The 18,698-nt window shown below is 41.3% G+C and overlaps 1 protein-coding gene across 3 annotated transcripts in view; it reads right to left on the bottom strand.

Annotated features, from left to right (window-relative positions):
- NFYC (nuclear transcription factor Y subunit gamma) overlaps window positions 1–16,691 on the bottom strand; it is a 28,719-nt gene extending 12,028 nt beyond the window's left edge. Inside the window, exons 1-5 of one of the 3 annotated variants that reach the window (XM_058040172.1) lie at window positions 16,628–16,691; window positions 6,577–6,686; window positions 3,681–3,752; window positions 1,948–2,061; window positions 859–954 (exon numbers count right to left, since the gene is read on the bottom strand). In XM_058040172.1, the coding sequence (XP_057896155.1) occupies window positions 859–954; window positions 1,948–2,061; window positions 3,681–3,752; window positions 6,577–6,678 (384 nt within the window). In that variant the 5' untranslated portion in view covers window positions 6,679–6,686; window positions 16,628–16,691. Of the gene's footprint in view, window positions 1–858; window positions 955–1,947; window positions 2,062–3,680; window positions 3,753–6,576; window positions 6,687–11,736; window positions 11,853–16,627 lie in introns of those variants that run through there. The other 2 variants (XM_058040173.1, XM_058040171.1) reach the window with 2 other exon arrangements.
- Between the last annotated feature and the right edge of the window lie 2,007 nt (window positions 16,692–18,698).

Below are 18,698 nucleotides of genomic sequence, written 5' to 3'. Positions count from 1 at the left end.
TCTTTATTTCCATAAAAACCCAGTGGGTTTTAGTTTTATTTATCAATTTTTATTGAAGAATTTTATTTTTTATTTAAGAACTTAAGAACCTGAAATTTAAAAATTTGAAAACTCGAAACAAAAGAATTTAAACATTTGAAATTAAAGAATCTCCTTTAAATTAAAGAATTTAAAAGCATGACGTTAAAGAATTTAAGAACTTGAAAGAATCTAAGAATCTGAAACTAAAGAATTTAAGAACTTGAAGTCAAAGAATTTAAAAACATAACATTAAAGAATTTAAGAACATGAACTTAAATAATTTAAAACCATGAAATTTAAGAATTTAAGAACCTGAAATTTAAAAATTTAAGAACTTGAAACGAAAGAATTTAAAAACTTGAAATGAAAGAACTTATGAACCTTCTTTAAACTAAAGAATTTAAAAACATGACAATAAGTAATTTAAAAGCTTGAAATTAAAGAATTTAAGAACTTAAAATTTAAGAATTTAAGAACCTGAAATTTAAGAATTTAAAAACTTGAAAGAATTTAAAAACTTGAAATTAAAGAATTTAAGAACCTGAAATTAAAGTATTTAAAACCATGATATTAAAGAATTTAAAACCATGAAATTAAAGAATTTAAGAACTTGAAATTTAAGAATTTTAAATCATGAAATAAAGAATTTGAAACCATGAAATTAAAGAATTAAAAGACATTAAATTAAAGAATTTAAGAACCTGAAAACCACAGGAAATAAAACAGAGAAGAACAAACCTCATGTTTAAATCTGTGGTGTTTGATCACCTCTGTTTTCATCAGAGGGTGAAACCAGGCTGAGAAAAGGATAAAAATTGCAGAATTTTTGTTTCTCACCTGCCTTTTTGGAGGCTTCAGCTCATCCCTGGGGACAATATCGATCAGGAAATCAAACTGATCAAATTTGGTGATTGCCATGGCAATGTCATTCCTCTGCAACAACAAAAGGAAAAACTTTCCTCAGCTCCTGGAGGAATTCAGGGTTTGGCACTGGATAAATGGAATTAGAGGTGTTTAAAGCTGAGGGGGAAAAGGGGGGAATGTCTCCTGCAGGTCCCAGCTGGTGGAAATTCAGTTTTGTGCTGAGCAAAGCCACTAAAATGTGCAATAAAAAAGGTTTTTAGCAAGTTTAGCCCAGTTTAATGGATCCCAGTCATGGGTGCCTGCCTCTAAATCAGCAATTCCTGCCCAGGGACAGAAGAGCTGATGTGGGCCTGAATATCCAAATTTTTCCCTGACCTGAGGGCCTGAATTAATGGTTGTTACATTTTCCAGTAATTCTGCTTAATATGTAAGACTAAAAGTGAAAACCTCCACTTTTTTTTTCCATAAAATGACCTTAATAATGATATTTTACTCTTTATTTAAGAGTTACATCTTACTATTCAACCATTAAAAAATTGAGTATTATTGAGGAAATGGATTCTCCACAAGACCCAATGGATATTATTGAGGAAATGGAGTCTCTCCAAGACCCAATAATTTATATTTTGTTTTATTTTTATTTTCACCTCCACATTTCCATCACCACAAAGCAAACTTCTACAGATTTAACTCACAACTAACAACAAAAATCAACTAGAAATTCAACAGCTGCAGCTGCTCCAGCAGGTCACAATCAGCTGAGACATGGAGATTTGTGTTTGGGCGGGTTTATTTTAATTAAATTAACAAAAAAACTCTTTCAACTGGGCAGTTTTGAGTACAAAACATGGAAATAAGGAGTGGGGAAGGGATTTAGGAGCTCCTTTACCTTGCAGGGTCTGCAGCTGTTCCAGCAGGTTCACCATCAGCTGAGAGATGGAGATTTGCGTTTGGGCGAGTTTATTTTAATTAAATTAACAAAAAAAAACTCTTTCAACTGGGCAGTTCTGTGTACAAAACATGAAAACAAGGAGTGGGGAAGGGATTTGGGAGCTCCTTTACCTGCAGGGTCCTGCGTTTGTTGTCCTCTGTGTGGATCCAGGCTCGCAGGGTGAGCTCGGTGATGAAAATCTGAGCAGCTTTTGCAAACAGCACAGGGGCTTCTGCACTGATCATCTGCCACAAAATCACATTATTGTCAATTTTACCACTCAATTCTAATGGTAAAAAGAGGAATTGCATTGCCTGAGTGGAAATTAGGTAGTTAAATGGGAATTTGGGGGAATTTTTACCTCAGGATTTCCTCGGGTGTGACTGAGTTAAGATTATGGAAGCAGAGTTTTGGGTATCTAAAATATTCTCTAAAAGACATGTTTGTATTTTTTTCACCAAATTTCCTTTTCTTAAAAAATATCTGGCTCCAGTTTATTCTCTGGGTATCTAAAATATTCTCTAAAGAGAAATGTTTGTATTTTTTCCATCAAATTTCCTCTTCCTTAAAAAATATCTGGCTCCAATTTAACTTAAATTAAGGGGGAGTTTTTACCTCAGGGTTTCCTCAGGTGTGACTGAGTTAAGATTATGGAAGCGGAGTTTTGGGTATCTAAAATATTCTCTAAAAGACATGTTTGTATTTTTTTCACCAAATTTCCTTTTTAAAAAATATCTGGATCCAATTTAATTCAAATGAAAGGAGAGATTTACCTCAGGATTTCCTCAGGTGTGACTGAGTTAAGAAGTGTTGGGTATCTAAAATTTTTTCTGGGTATCTAAAATACTCTCTAAAGAGAATTGTTTGTCTTTTTTCCACCAAATTTCCTTTTTCTTAAAAAATATCTGGCTCCAGTTTAACCCAAATGAAGCAGTTTGGTTATCAGCTGCCTTAACATTAATGATTATTAATTAATCTTTAAATAGGAATATTCCAGACAGGCCAGAGACTTTCCCTGCTGTTTCACTCTGCCTTAAAATCTTATTTTTCCTTTTATCATCACAAATTTGGCTTTTTTCTCTGGTTCAGACACTGAGTTGGGCCCTCAGAAGTCTGGGAATCTTTCTCAGGGAGTCTGAACAGAGAATTTTATGGATCTCATTCAAATTAAGGGATGTCCTGACAGGAGGATGGTGTCACACTGATGGGGGAAAAAAAATAAAGAAAAAAAGACAAAAAATTCTCTTTTCCCTCAGGAATTAAGTGATAGTTTTCCAAATAAAAAAAACAGGGATGAGTTTTCATCAATTTGTGTGTCCTTGTCATCAAAATCCCAAATACTGGGATCAAACCCAGGTTGTCCACCTGAATTGCTGCTTAATTTTCCATAAAAAAAATTTTAAAATGGCACAAATTAAAGTGATGTCAATCTACTGGGCTCAAACCCAGGTTATCCAGCTGAATTATTTTTCTTTTTCCATAAAAATGGAATTAGGTGGCATAAAAATCATTCTAAATCCTTGTGAGAGAGGAGAAAAACAAAGAAGGAACTTGAGAGGAGACAGTTAAGCATTAGGGAAAACAGGAAATAGCCAGAATTATTTTTGTATTTATTATACCCTTAAAGTGGTATTTATCACAAGAAAATAAAACTGCAAAATCAAAATCAAAATCTCAAATATTTCTGCTTTCCCAGATCAGTTTAATTAGACAAGGCGAAGGGAATTTTGCTAAAAAACATTTTAAAAATAATAATAATGAGAAGAACAATAAAACTCAAGGAACTAGGGGTAAAATATCCAGGAAAAGGATCATAAATCCTTTTTTCAGGATCATAAATTCCAGATAAAAACCCTGAATATACCTTCACATCTTCATCCAGCTTCATGATCTTCTTAATCCGAGCCAAGGGCAGCTCCTGAACCCTGAAATCTTTCTGCAGAGAGATTGGGGAGACTTTTTACTGATATTTAATTAAAAATAAAGGTCAAAAAACGTTAAAACAATCAGTGTTTTGTAGAATTGATGATTCCAGCATTGGGATAATTTCCTTTTATCCCTTTTTCTTTCTTGCCTCGGTCCCCAAAAATCAGGGACCAACACAATTAATTTTAATTTTAAAATTTTAATAATAAACAGAAGAAATTTCGGGATTTGATTCCACAGAGTTGGGATCTTTTCCTGTTATCTCTATTCCTTCCCTGCCTCAGTTCCCAAAAATCAGAGACCAACACAGGAACAATTTTGATAATAAACAGAATAAATTTCAGGATTTGATTCCACAGCATTGGGATCTTTTGCTGTTATTCCTTTTCCTTCCCTGCCCTCAGTCCCCAAAAATCAGGGACCAACACAGTTCATTTTAATTTTAAAATTTTAATAATAAACAGAATAAATTTCAGGATTTGATTCCACAATATTGGGATGATTTCCTGCTTCCCTCAATCCCCAAAAATCAAGGGAACATCCACAGGAGCAATTTTAATAATAAACAGAATAAATTTCAAGATTTGATGATCCCACAGTGCTGGGATCTTTTCCTGTTATCCCTTTTCCTTCCCTGCCCTCAGTCCCCAAAAATCAGGGACCACCACAGTTAATTTTAATTTAAAAATTTTGATAATAAACAGAATGAATTTCAGGATTTGATTCCACAATATTGGGATGATTTCCTATAATACCTTTTCCTTCCTTGCCCTCAATCCTCAAAAATCAGGGACCAACACAGTTCATTTTAATTTTAAAATTTTAATAATAAACAGAATAAATTTCAGGATTTGATTCCACAATATTGGGATGATTTCCTATAATGCCTTTTCCTTCCTTGCCCTCAATCCTCAAAAATCAGCAACCAACACAGGACCAATTTTAATAATAAATAGAATAAATTTCAATAAATTTCAATAAATTGATGATCCCACAGTGCTGGAATCTTTTCCTGTTTTCCTTCCTGCCCTCAGCTCCACTCCCAGTGACTCCAGAGCAATAAATGGATCCCAGAGTTGAAAATGAAGCTGCCCATCCTTGATAAGCTGTATAATAATAATAATAATAATAATAATAATAATAATAATAATAATAATAATAATAATAATAGTAATAAAATCCTTTCATGTGGAGATGAAACTCCAGCTCCCAAGAATTCTCTGTGCTGAAAGAGGAGAGTAATTAATTCTGGTTATGAATACAAATTTCTTCATCTGTTTCTTTAATCAACTATCTGCACACAGCAAAAAAAAAAAAACAGAAAAAAAATCAGAAAAAATATAAAAATCAGCTTATCCAGGGCCTGGTGGATTTGGGGTTTTTTAACTTTGAAGTGCCTGGATTGGACTTGGAGTTCTTTTGTTTTCAGCTGCATTTAAAGCATCTTGAAATGATTTAAAATGTGATTTTTGGATCATAGGAATGCATCAATCTCCCTTCAAAAGTCATTTTTATTATGTGCTCTTGTGGAGATGGAAAGAAAAGAAGAATTTCCTTAGTCCAGTTGTTAATCTCAACCTAAATGGGATTTTTTATTTAAATATCTTTAATTTAATAACATACCTGATAACACATTTGGAATTTCAGTGATTTCAACACTTCAGGGCAGGATGAGGCTTGGAGCCTAATTTTTCTCCAAATCTAAATATTTTAATTAGTGGGATAGTGAATTCCCAAGGAAGAACTGGAATGGTTGTATTCCCAAGGAATTTAATTTCACACTTCCTAAGGAAGACTTGGAATGGTTCTGTTTTAATTCCCATTTTCTGTGCTCAGGGGACAGGGATAACCCTAAAAATCTTTTCCAAGCTAAACCATTCCATGATTTTATGACTCTGCTACAATTCCATCTCCATTTTTTTTTTTTGATTTTTGGAGATTCCTGGCTCAGGGATTATTCCTCACTCCCTAAACCTCCTTATCCCACAGAAACACCAAATTTCCAAATTTCCCAGATCCTAGAGCAGGAACAGGTTCAAGCTGAATTTTGAGAGGAATTTTTCTTTGTTTTTCTGGGAATATCCCAGCCCTGGGGATGCTCATGGTTCTATTTTAATTCCCAAGGAACAGGGAAAATCCTGAAGATCTTTTCCAAGCTAAACCATTCCATGATTTATGACTCTGCTACAATTCCATCACCATTGTTTTTGGGTTTTTTTGAGATTCCTGGCTGAGGGATTATTCCTCACTTCCTAAACCCAAAGAAACTCCCAATTTTCCAGACTCCAGAGCAGGAAGCTGAGATTTTTCCCATTTTTTCTGGGAATATCCCAGCCCTGGGGATGCTCATGGTTCTATTTTAATTCCCAATTCCTGTCCTGATGATCTTTTCCAAACTAAACCATTCCATGATTTTATCACTCTGCTATAATTCCATCTCCATTTTTTGGAGATTCCTGGATTATTCCTCACTTCCTAACCCCCCTATCCCATAAAACTCCCAATTTCCCAGATCCCAGAGCAGGAAGCTGAGCTTTCAGAGGGATTTTTTCATTATTTTTTTGGGAATATCTCAACCCTAGGGATCCTCATGATTCTATATAAATTCCCAAGGAACAGGGAAAATCCTGATGATCTTTTCCAGGCTAAACCATTCCAAGATTTATTTCCATCTCCATTTTTTGGGGTTTTTTTTGAGATTCCTGGCTGAGGGATTATTCCTCACTTCCTAACCCATGGAAACTCCCAATTTCCCAGATTCCAGAGCAGGAAGTTGAGCTTTGACAGGAATTTTCCCATTTTTTCTGGGAATATCCCAGGCCTGGGGTGCTCACCACGGTGAGGTTGCGGATCTCCTCCATCACCCGTGGCCAGAAGCTCTGCAGGCTCTGCTGGGCATCGCTGTTCCCCGTGCCAAAGCCACCATCCGTGGACATCCTGGCACCTGGAGAGGAAAAAAACAGGAAAAAGCCATAAAAACCAGGAAAGGAACAGGAGGAGGAACAGCCAGGAGTGGTTTAGGTTAAAGATTGGGAAGAAATTCCTTCCTGTAAAGGGTTGGGATGGATTTCCCACACAAGTTGTGGTTGCCCCATCCTTGGAAGTGTCCAAGGCCAGGTTGGAGCCATGGATCCATGGATCCATCCATTCATCCATGGATTGATCTATGGATCCATCCATCCATGGATACCTCCATGGATTTATGCATCCCTTTGTCCATCCATCCATCCATCCATCCATCCATCCATCCATCCATCCATCCATCCATCCATCCATCCATCCATCTTTCCATGGATTCATCCATTCCTTCATCCATCCATGGATCTCCTCATTGGGATTCTCCCAGCCTGGATTTTGGGTGGTTCAGAACATCTGGAATATCCTGGAAGGTTCCTCAAGGATCATCCAGACCCTGGGCATCCCCAGAGTGGTGTCCAACCATTCCTGGAGCTCTGAGAACCTTGGGAATGTTCTCATTCCCTTGAAAAGCTTTTTCTCTCATTCCTTCCTGGCCAGGCTTGGTTTTTTGAGAAGTTTTTTTCCTTCAGATTTGTGTCCATGGAGCTCCTCATTGGGATTCTCCCAGCCTGGATTTTGGGTGGTTCAGAACATCTGGAATATCCTGGAAGGTTCCTCAAGGATCATCCAGCCCCTGAACCCTAGGAGTGGTGTCCAGACCTTCCTGGAGCTCTGGCAGCTTTGGGAATGTTCCCATTCCCTTGGAAATCTTTTCCCTCATTCCCTGCTGGTTTTTTTGGGAAGTTTTGTTTCCTTCACAGCTGTGTCCATGGATCTCCTCATAGGGATTTTGGGTGGTTCAGAACATCTGGAATATCCTGGAAGGTTCCTCAAGGATCATCCAGATCCAGGCTGGGAGAATCCCAATGAGGAGATCCATGGGCACAGCTCTGAAGGAAACAAAAATCTTCCCCAAAATCCAGCAGGGAATGAGAGAAAAGCTCTCCCAGAGAAGCTGTGGCTGCCCTGGATCACTGGAAATGTCCAAGGCCAGGCTTGGAGCACCCTGGGACAGGAGAAGATGGAATTCCCTTCAACCCAAACCATCCTGGGATTCAGGAAAACCAGGATTCACCTCCAACCCATCCTCTCCAGGCAGGAAATCATTTTATCTTTTCCAGAAAAAGAAAAAGCAGGAAAAGCTGAAGCTTTGCTGATCCCAGGAACATCCCAACAGCTGCTGCAGATTTTCCACCCAGCAGAGCACGACACCTCTGGCAAACATCGAAACATCAAAATTCCCAAATCCTGACAAAACCTGCGAGGGTTTCGCTTCGTGGAGAGCAAAGGAAGCGTGAAGGAACCTCTGGTTGGGATTTTTTGGGGTTATTTTTTGCTTTTTCTGCTTTTTTTTTTGGGTACCCTGGGAAAGGGGAGCAGCCAAATGGAGCTGCTTGGAAAATCTGTTCCAACCCAGGGGAAAAATCCCAAATAAAATCCCAAAATCTCAGAGCTTGCAATTCCAACCTGGGTTATTTCCTTGGAAAATCACCAGGTCCCAAGGGAGGTGGGATGGGGAAAATGCCCCCATCCAGTGAGGACAAGTTTGAAATTTTTTAAATTTCATTTAATTTTAAACGTGATTTTAAATTTTTGCCAACTTCACCCTGTGTAAGTAGCAAACAAATCTAAAATTTTCAGATATTTGGAAAATTATCCAAATATTCCAAAGGATTTGCAGACAGGGAATGTAACTGCTCATCCAGTGAGGGCATTCAAAAAATTATTTAAAATTTAAAAATAATTATTAAAAAAATATTTTTTAAATTTAATTCAATTTTAAACGTGATTTTGATTTTTGCCAAGTTCACCCTGTGTGAGAAGCCAACAAATCTAAAATTTTCAATATTTGGAAATTTATCCAAATATTCCAAAGGATTTGCAGACAGGGAATGTCAATGCCCATCCAATGAGGGCATTTTAAAAAATATTTAAAATTCAAAAATAATTATTAAAATTTTATTTTTTAATTTAATTCAATTTTAAACGTGATTTTAAATTTTTGCCAAGTTCACCCTGTGTAAGTAGCAAACAAATCTAAAATTTTCAAATATTTGGAAAATTATCCAAATATTTCAAAGGATTTGCAGACAGGGAATGTCACTGCCCATCCAGTGAGGGGAGTGGCACAAATTTTAATTTTTTAAAATTTAATTTAATTTTAAATGTGATTTTAAATTTTTACCAAGTTCCCCCTGTGTAAGTAGCAAACAAATCTAAAATTTTCAAATATTTGGAAAATTATCCAAATATTCCAAAGGATTTGCAGACAGGGAATGTCACTGCCCATCCAGTGAGGGCATTTAAAAAATTATTTACAATTTAAAAATAATTATTAAAAATTTATTTAATTTAATTCAATTTTAAACGTGATTTTAAATTTTTGCCAACTTCACCCTGTGTAAGTAGCAAACAAATCTAAAATTTTCAGATATTTGGAAAATTATCCAAATATTTCAAAGGATTTGCAGACAGGGAATGTCACTGCCCATCCAATGAGGGCATTTAAAAAAATATTTAAAATTCAAAAATAATTATTAAAATTTTATTTTTTAATTTAATTCAATTTTAAACGTGATTTTAAATTTTTGCCAAGTTCCCCCTGTGTAAGAAGCCAACAAATGTAAAATTTTCAATATTTGGAAATTTATCCAAATATTTAAAAGGATTTGCAGACAGGGAATGTCACTGCCCATCCAGTGAGGGCAGTGGCAGAAATTTTAATTTTTTAAAATTTAATTTCATTTTAAACGTGATTTTAAATTTTTACCAAGTTTCCTATGTGTAAGAAGCCAAGCAAATCCTAAATTCCCAATATTTGGAAATTTATCCTGCTTTGATTTGAGAAAAAAATAGAAAATCCAAGAAAATCCCTTCAACTTTTGGGAATAATTTAGAGAGAATAAAACTTAAAAAATGAAATTTATATAGGGAATAAAGGTTAAAAAATCAAACTTGTAGAGAATTAAATTAAAAATTAAACTTCTGGAGAATAAAGGTAAAAAATCCAAATTATAGGGATAAAATCCAAATTATAGGGGATATAAAGTTAAAAAAATCAAATTATAGGGAATAAAACTAAAAAAAATCCAACTCATAGGGAATAAAAATAAAATAAAATCAAGCCCATAGAGAATAAAATTTAAAAATCAAACTTTGAGAGAATAAGTTAATAAATCCAAATTATAGGAGATAAAATCCAAATTTTAGGGGGATATAAAAGTAAAAAATCAAATTTATAGGGAATAAAACGAAAAAAATCAAATTCATAGGGAGAATAAAAGGAGAAAATCAAACTTTTAGAGAATAAAATTAAAAATCAAACTCCTAGAGAATTAAGTTAAAAAATCCAAATTATAAGGGATAAAATTAAGAAATCAAACTCATGTAGAGAATAAAGTTGAAAATCCAATTTATAGGGCAAATTTTATTATAAAACTAAAGAAAACCAACTCATATAGAGAATAAAACTAAAAAAATCCAAACTCACTCCTTAAAATGGGCCCTTCCTACCCCTCCAGAGCTGGAAAAAATAAAAAAAACCTGAAATGATATTAAAAAATAATTAATAAATAAATTATTTATTTGTTAATAAATCCATTTCCAGATTTCTTGCTGCTCTTGACCTAAAAAGATCGAGCAGAAATGATTATTCCTGAAATATAAAAGCAGCAAAATATTCCAAATTTGGGGTGGAATTAAGAATTTAATTTGAATTTTTTATTCTGTAGGTGGCTGAATACACTGCCAACACTTAAAAAGCCGGATAAATCCTAATTTCTAGGGAAATTAATTATTCTAGGGGAAAAAAAGAAATTATTTTTAAGGAAATAAATTGAAATTTCTTCTTTTTGCTTCAAGATGCTGCCAATGACCTTCATGCTCACGGGGAATTCTCCAATCCCGGCCCACAGGCGGCTCCAGAAGTTCCTCCAACATTCCTTAAATTATTAAAATCTGATTTTTAGGGATATTTCTGCTCTTATTCATTTTTTTATTGAAATTGTGATCATGTGAAGTAATAAAATAACCCCGGGATGAGGCACTGGCAGCGTTAATTTGAAATTAAAGCCCAAACTCAAAGCTCAGCAGAGCCTGACAGGAGGCAAAGCTCAGCCTCAAGGCCCTGCACCCTCAGCCTAAACCCTTCCATGAAGTTTTAGCAATTAATTATTATTAATTACACAAAGCAGCGCTTTTAACCTCAAGAAAGAGAGGAAAAAAAATGTGATTTTTCAGATTTTTCACCCTGGGAAGAGCAGCAACACCCACAGAGCGCTCACAAACCCAACTTTAATCCAAACCGGGACTATCCCCATGTCCTTGATGCCCTCGGCTCCGTTTTTTTTCCCTTCTTCTTTTATTTATTTTTTTTTAATTTTTTTTTTTTTCGGTCCAAAGTGCCGCAAACAAACTTTGTCCTTCAGAGTGCCGGCTCGCAGCGCTGGCATTTCAAGGTCACTCGTGCAGGCCCCGCTCCAAGTTGGGGCTGAGCCGGGGCCGGCAGCGGAGCGCGCCCGGCGCGGGGCTCACCGGGACCACGGAACCCCTCAGATCCTCCGAGCCCCGCTCTCCCCGTGACCTTCGGTACCGATTTCCCCACTAAAACGACAACAAAGAGCCGCCAGCACCGCTGAGGGGTTCGGGGGTGCCGCGGCTCCGCTGTCGCCCCCCGGCCCCGCGGGGTGATGGCGGCCGGGCCAAGGGCACCGCGGAGCCCCCGCCGCGCTCGGGGCACCCCCGCTGCTTTGTCCGCCCCCTCCTCAGCGCTGCCCTCACGGTGTTACCGGCGATGCGGGAGGCTCGGTGCGGAGCGCTGAGGGTTGAACCGCGGAGGGTTTAACCACGTCCCGCCGCGCCCCCCCCCCCGCCATCCCGCACCGGCACGCACGAGCATCCCCCGCCGCCGCGGCCTGGCCCCGGCGCACGGGCCGCCCTCCCCCGCCGCCACCGTAGCGGCGGCGCCCAGGACTCACCGCCGGCCGTGCCCGCGGCCGGGGGTTCCCCGCCATGGCTTTGTCTTTGAGTGACCCCGGGAGCCGCCGGGGCCCCCCGGGCCGGGCCGTGCCCGCGGCCCCTTTAACGGCGGCGGCCCCGCGCGCCCCGCTGCGCGCGCCCGGCCCGCCCCGCGCCCGCGCCCATTGGCTGCGCGCCCCGCGCTCGAGCTCTCCCATTGGCTGCGCGCCCCGCGGTCGAGCTCGCCCATTGGTCGGCGTCGCGGCGCAGCCTCGCCGGCCGCTTCCTGCTTTAAAGTTACCTTGAGCGGCGGCCGCAGGGGTCAGGCAAGCCCCGCCCCTCAGCCCCGCCCCGATTGGCCGCCTCGCCTCCTATTCAAACGCCTGAGGAGGCGGGAGTGGACGGCCGCTGATTGGGCGGCGCGCCTGTCAATCACGGCGGTTCCCGCCACACCTTCCCGGCGGGGCGCGGGGCCGCACGTGCTCCGAGCCCCGAATTCCTGAAATTTTGGGAATTCCGGAGACGAACCAGCCCCAAAACCCCTCCCAAGGAGGAGCAGGTGACACTGGGACAGCTCCAGGTGGCCTTGGGATGTCCCCAGAGGGAGCTCTGCCAGCCCCGTGGGATGTTGTTCTTCCTCGGGGTGAGGAGGAACTCGCTGTGGTTTATTATGAATTAATGTGTGGGTTATCATGTTAATTTATGAATTTATGGCCGCTGTTCCTCGGCCTGACCCTGATCAGAGCCTGGCTCCATCCTCTGCCACCCTTTGGCAGATTAATATATTATATTATATTATATTATATTATATTATATTATATTATATTATATTATATTATATTATATTATATTATATTATATTATATTATATTATATTATATTATATTATATTATATTGCATTACATTATATTGCATTACATTACATTGCATTATATTACATTATATTACATTATATTACAATATATCTATCCTCTGACATTATATATATTATAATATATATTGCATAATATTAATATTATATTAATTATACCATATTATACTATATAATGATATTATAATATATTACACTATATTATATATTATTATTTTTATATATTCCCTGATACAGTCTATTATATTATGTCTCCTCTGATATTATATATTATATATTATATATTATATATTATATATTATATATTATATATTATATATTATATATTATATATTATATATTATGTATCATATAATATATATTATATATCATATAATATATATGATATATCATATAATATATATTATATGTTACATATTATTTATTACATATATATATATATTTTATATTATATATATATTATGGGATATCTCTAAATGCAGAAATCCCCATTTTATCAACATCACCACCATGGATTTCCAGCTCAAATTCCAAACTATAATTCTATAATTTCCTGCTGACAGGATTATCCAAGGAGAAAAATATTGGGAAGCACAGCCAAGCCCTGCAGATTAAATCACTGTGAATCTGATAACGAGGAGAGATTAATTTAAAAATAAATCTTCCTGATGATTTGGGGGAATAGAATTGGTTAAAACATGGCCTTAAATAAAAATAAATACACTGTGTTCTCTTCCTGTGGCATTCCTGAGATAAAAACAGCCTGGAAGCTGTGGAATTCTGACTATTGGAGTTATGTGAGGTACTTTGGGTGGAATGAAAAACAAATGCAGCACCTTTCCTGCAAAACAGGGGAATTTCTGCCTGCAATTGTGCAATTCTGACTGCCCAAACACATTTTCCTGGGCCCTGCCACATCCCAAGGGTCCTAAAGCTGCTCCCAGAGTGTTTAATAATTCCTTGTGGCAATAAAAACCCCAAATTCATTTTGGGAAGCTCTACAATAAAGGGTTTATTTGTGGGGGGGCATAAAAACTCCAAATTAATTATGGGAAGTTCTACAATAAAAGGTTTATTTGTGGGGGGAAAAAAACAGGAAAGGTTTTATTTATGGGGGAAATAAAAACCCCAAATAAATTTTGGGATCCCTACAGTAACAGATTTATTTGTGGGGGGATAAAAACCCCAAATTAATGATGGGAAGTTCTGCACTAATGGGTTTATTTGTAGGAGGATAAAAACCCTAAATTCATTTTGGGAAGCTCTACAATAAAATGTTTATTTGTGGGGGGAAAAAAAACCCAAATTAATTTTGGGAAGTTCTACAGTAAAGGAATTATTTATGGGGAAAAAAAAACAGGAAAGGGTTTATTTATGGAGGAAATAAAAACCCCAAATAAATTTTAGGATCCCTACAGTAACAGATTTATTTGTGGGGAGATAAAAACCCCAAATAAATTATGCAGTAATGGGTTTATTTGTAGGGGGATAAAAACCCCAATTAATTTTGGGAAGACCTAGTTAACAGATTTATTTGTGGGGAGATAAAAACCCCAAATTAATTATAGGAAGTTCTGCAGTAATGGGTTTATTTGTGGGGGATAAAACCCCAAATAAATTTTGGAAGGTCATACAGTAAAGGGTTTATTTATGGGGAAGATAAAAACCCCAAATAAATTTTGGGAACCCTAATGGATTTAATGGATTTAGTAATTGATTTATTTGTGGGCGGATAAAAACCCCAAATTAATTTTGGGAACCCTACAGTAACAGATTTATCTGTGGGGAGATAAAAACCCCAAATAAACTATGCAATAATGGGTTTATTTGTAGGGGGATAAAAACCCCAAATTAATCTTGGGAGACCCAACCCTAAAGGTCTATTTGTGCAGGGTAAAAACCCCAAATTAATTTTGAGAGCCCTACAGTAACAGATTTATCTGTGGGGGGGAAAAAATCCCCAAATAAATATTGGGAAGTTCTGCAGTAACAGATTTATTTGTGGGGGATAAAAACCCCAAATAATTTTTGAAGTCCCTACAATAACAGGTTTATTTGTGGAGGATAAAAACCCCAAATTAATTTTGGAAGTCTCTACAGTAAAGGGTTTATTTGAGAAAAAAAAAAAACAAAAAAAACCACTAAATTAATTTGGGAAGCCTAAAGGGTTTATTTCAATCATTGCAGCTGTTGCTGTGAAATCACACAGGGTTTGGATTAAATTTGGGAATGAATTTTTTCTTGGGAGGGGCTGGGATGGAATTCCCAGAGAAATTGGGGTGCCCCTGGACCCCTGGCAATGCCCAAGGCCAGGCTGGCACAACCTGGGACAGTGGAAGGTCCCTCCCAACTGCATTTTTCTGTAATTCCATGAATTACAGAAAAAACTTCTGGTAAAAAAAGGGGAGAAAGGAATGTTCAGCCCCCTGGAGCTGTCACTGAGGCACTTCCAGGAATTCCTGGGATGCTGTCCCTGCTGGGACACTGTTGTCACCACAATGCCCAGGTGAGCTGAGGCTGTCACAGAGCACGAGGACAAACACACCCAGCAGGAACAGCCCAGTCCAAAACCAAAATCTCATTTTAGGAAAATCCAAAGGAAAGGCTCTGATGTTGGCAAGGAAGTTTGATGGTTTGGTTTGTAGGACTGGAGGGAAAAGGGAGGAGCTCATGAGCTTTGAATTGTGCATGCTCAGCAATGGAGACAGGGAAGATTTATTCCCAAACCCATGGAAAATATTCCACTCACTAAAAAATCACTCAGAAAAATCGAGTGCCACCTCCTGCCATAGCAGGGACATCTTCAGGGTGCTCCAACCTGGCCTTGGACACTCCCAGGGATGCAGGGGCAGCCACAGCTGCTCTGGGAAATCCATTCCAGCCCCTCACCACCCTCACAGCCAAGAATTCCTTCTTAAATTCAAATTAAACCTGAACATCCGAGCTCCTCTTTACCCGCTGACTTCTCAGGATCGCAACCTGCCTTGGAATCACAGAACCAGGAACGCTTTGGGTGAAAGAGACCCTAAAGCTCATCAGCTTTAAAGCCAAAGGCTCAAGGCTTTATCCACCTTGGTTTGGACCCTTCTAGGGAGCACATCCCGTGTGGAGGCCCGGTAAATCCCACCGGGAAAACACCGGGAGGCCTCCGCGCTCTGTTCTGCCCGCCGGCCGTGAGGCAGCGCGTTCCCCGGGCACCGCCAGCCCCGAATCCCGGTTCTAAGGCCGGGGTTTCCGGGCACTGCCAGCCCCGAGTCTCGGCTCTCGAGCCGCGGGTTCCGGGCGCTGCCAGCCCCGAATTTCAGCTTACGGCCCGGGGATCCCGGGCACCACCAGCCCAGAATCCCGGTTCTCAGGCCGGGGGTCCCGGGCACTGCCAGCCCCGAATCTCGGCTCTCAGGCCGGGGTGCTCCGGGCACTGCCAGCCCTGAATCCCGGTTCTCAGGCCGGAGGTTCCGGGCGCTGCCAGCCCCGAATCTCGGCTCTCAGGCCTGGGGGTTCCCGGGCACTGCCAGCCCCGAATCCCGGCTCTCAGGCCTGGGGGTTCCCGGACACTGCCAGCCCCGAATCCCGGCTCTCAAACCGGGGTGTTCCGGGCACTGCCAGCCCCGAATCCCGGCTCTCAGGCCTGGGGGTTCCCGGGCACTGCCAGCCCCGAATGCCGGCTCTCAAACCGGCGGGTCCCGGGCGCTGCCAGCCCCGAATCTCGGCTCTCAGGCCGGGGGTTCCGGGCTCCGCCATTCCCGAGCCCGCCCGGGCCTGCCCCGGCCCCGCCGCCCCCCCCACCCAGCGCCCGCGCGGGACAACGGTCCGCTCGCTGTCCTCTCCCCGGTCCGCACCCAGCCAGCCAATCAGCGCCCACCTCCCCGCGCCCGCCTCCCCCTCGCGGGCCAATCAGCGCGCGCGCCGCGGCCCAGCCAATCGCAACGCGGCCGTTGCGGAGGGGGGGCCGCAAGGACCCCTCGGGCCGCCCCCGCCCCGCGCCCCCTCACGGGCCGCCGCCGCCGCCTCCCCCCCGCCGCGCTCCCCGCGTACTCACCGGGGCGGCCGGCGCCGCGACCTCCGCCTGCTCCGCCCGCTGCCCGCGCTGCCTCCGGCGCGGCCGGCGGGAGGCGGGGGGGGGAAAAGGGGGGGCGGCCGGAGCGGAGTGAGCGCCGAGCGGCCGAGAAACAAGATGGCGGCGGGGCCGTGAGGCGGCGGGGCGGAGGCTCCGCCCTTTTTTTGTCGTTCCCCCCCCCCTCTCCCGTCCCTTCCCCTCCCCGGGCTGGGCCGCGGCGGCGCGCGCGGGCGCGTGACCCGGCGGGGATCTCGCGAGATTTGCGGTTTTGGGCGGGAGTGGGCGGGGGCACCGTGAGGGACGGGGAGGTACCTGAGGGATCGTGAGGGACTCGGGCACACCGGGAGGGACGGGGACAGAAACCGGGACAAACTGTGAGGAACGGGGACAAACCTGAGGGACCGAGACAAACCGGCAGAGACAGGGACGAACCTGAGGGACCGGGAGGGACCGGGAGAAACCGGGAGGGACAGAGACAAACCTGAGGGACCGGGAGGGACCGGGACAAACCTGAGGGACCAGGAGGGACGGGGACAAACTTGATGGACGGCGAGGGACAGGGACAAACCATGAGAGACCAGGACAAACCGTGAGGGACCAGGACAAACGTGGAGGCATCTAAGGAGCGACAGTGCCTTGAGAGGCAGCCAGACTCCTGTTCTGTCATAGATCTGTCCACCTTTAGGCCTCGTATTTACTTATGCAGTGTTTTTCCTGCTTTATTAAAAAAATAAAAAGAAATACTGTGATGTTTTTCCAAGCTTGTTTGCTTCTCTGTCAAGTATCCTCGTAATAAATTGCGTGGTAAATAAAGTTGTTAAAGATGTTGCATATAAATGCTTTCTGTGTGTGAGTTGCAATGAACTTTTTTTGACACCAGGATTTGGCATTTTCTGGGAATTTTTTTTAATAGGAGTTAGTTTGAAATGGAATTTAAATATACCCAGTGTTCCTGAGTTGACTCACTCTCAGCGTCCCATTATGTAGCTTAAGTATATCTGCCCACAAAAGAAGAAAAAGAACTATTTTACATATCTGGGAGACCACAGAGTTCTGATTGTTCACACTGTGGGAGAAAAATATTCCTGAAATCGACTTAAATAGATAAAGGAATTAGAGATGCTTTTTCTATCTAAGTGGAGACTCGAGGAATCTGATAATCAGGAAAAAAACCCAAAAGCAGCACCAAAGTGAGGGGAAGAAAAGGCTGCCTTGATGTTCCCCTGAAATTCTTTAGTTCTGGAATGAGATCCAATGGGAATAATGAGGAAAATTAGTGAGGGGATTTATATTTTCATGAGGAAAATGAGGGGATTTATATTTTCCTTTAAACTTTTCCTCAAAGCCACAGAGGGCTGGAGCTGCTGCCTCATTCCCGGCCCCTCATTTGGGAATTGCCTTCTCCTTTCCTGCAGGGCTCTGGAATCTCTGGAATTCTGCTTTAATAGATTAATTGCGTCAATTAATAGACCAACAAAGTAATTTTTTGCATTTCCAACAGAATTTTTTTGCTTTTTTGCACATCCATTTACCAGCAACTCCACCAGGGTATCCCTGGCAGTGCAATCCCAGGGATCATCCAGGGACGTTCCAGTGAATCCAGATTTTCTCCTGCCATCCTGGAGCTGCTTCAAGCCAAAGTCTGTGCCCTGCTCCTGCCAGCTCTCCCAATTCCCAAATTTCCTGGCTCCAGGACACACTCAGAGGTGATTCATGCTTGCCTCAGGATTTTTCCCATTAAAAAAATTCACTTTTCTTTAGGAGCGACTCCATCTTTTTGCCTCCTCATTGTCCTTCTGGTGGCCCAATTTGCAGCCTGGCCAAGTTTCTTTTTTTAAATAGCGTTTTTAATGTCATTGTTCAGGTTATAAAAATAAAATCCCTTTGAAATATTGGTTGGGATGAGAAAGGAAAGTCAGATCCCACGGGGCTGCTGCACTTCCAGTCACCCTTCCCAAAATTGCTGGCTGGGTCTGCCCTGCTAAAGGACAAAATCCCATTGCCTGCAAGCACAGGGATTTGGGATTTGTGGGTTTTGTGGAAGAAATGGAGG

Source organism: Melospiza georgiana, chromosome 24 (genome assembly GCF_028018845.1).
Source record: "Melospiza georgiana isolate bMelGeo1 chromosome 24, bMelGeo1.pri, whole genome shotgun sequence".
In the NCBI taxonomy this organism is placed as follows: domain Eukaryota; kingdom Metazoa; phylum Chordata; class Aves; order Passeriformes; family Passerellidae; genus Melospiza; species Melospiza georgiana.
Note: the sequence above shows the minus strand (reverse complement) of the source record. Positions and strands in the feature narration are given on the sequence as shown.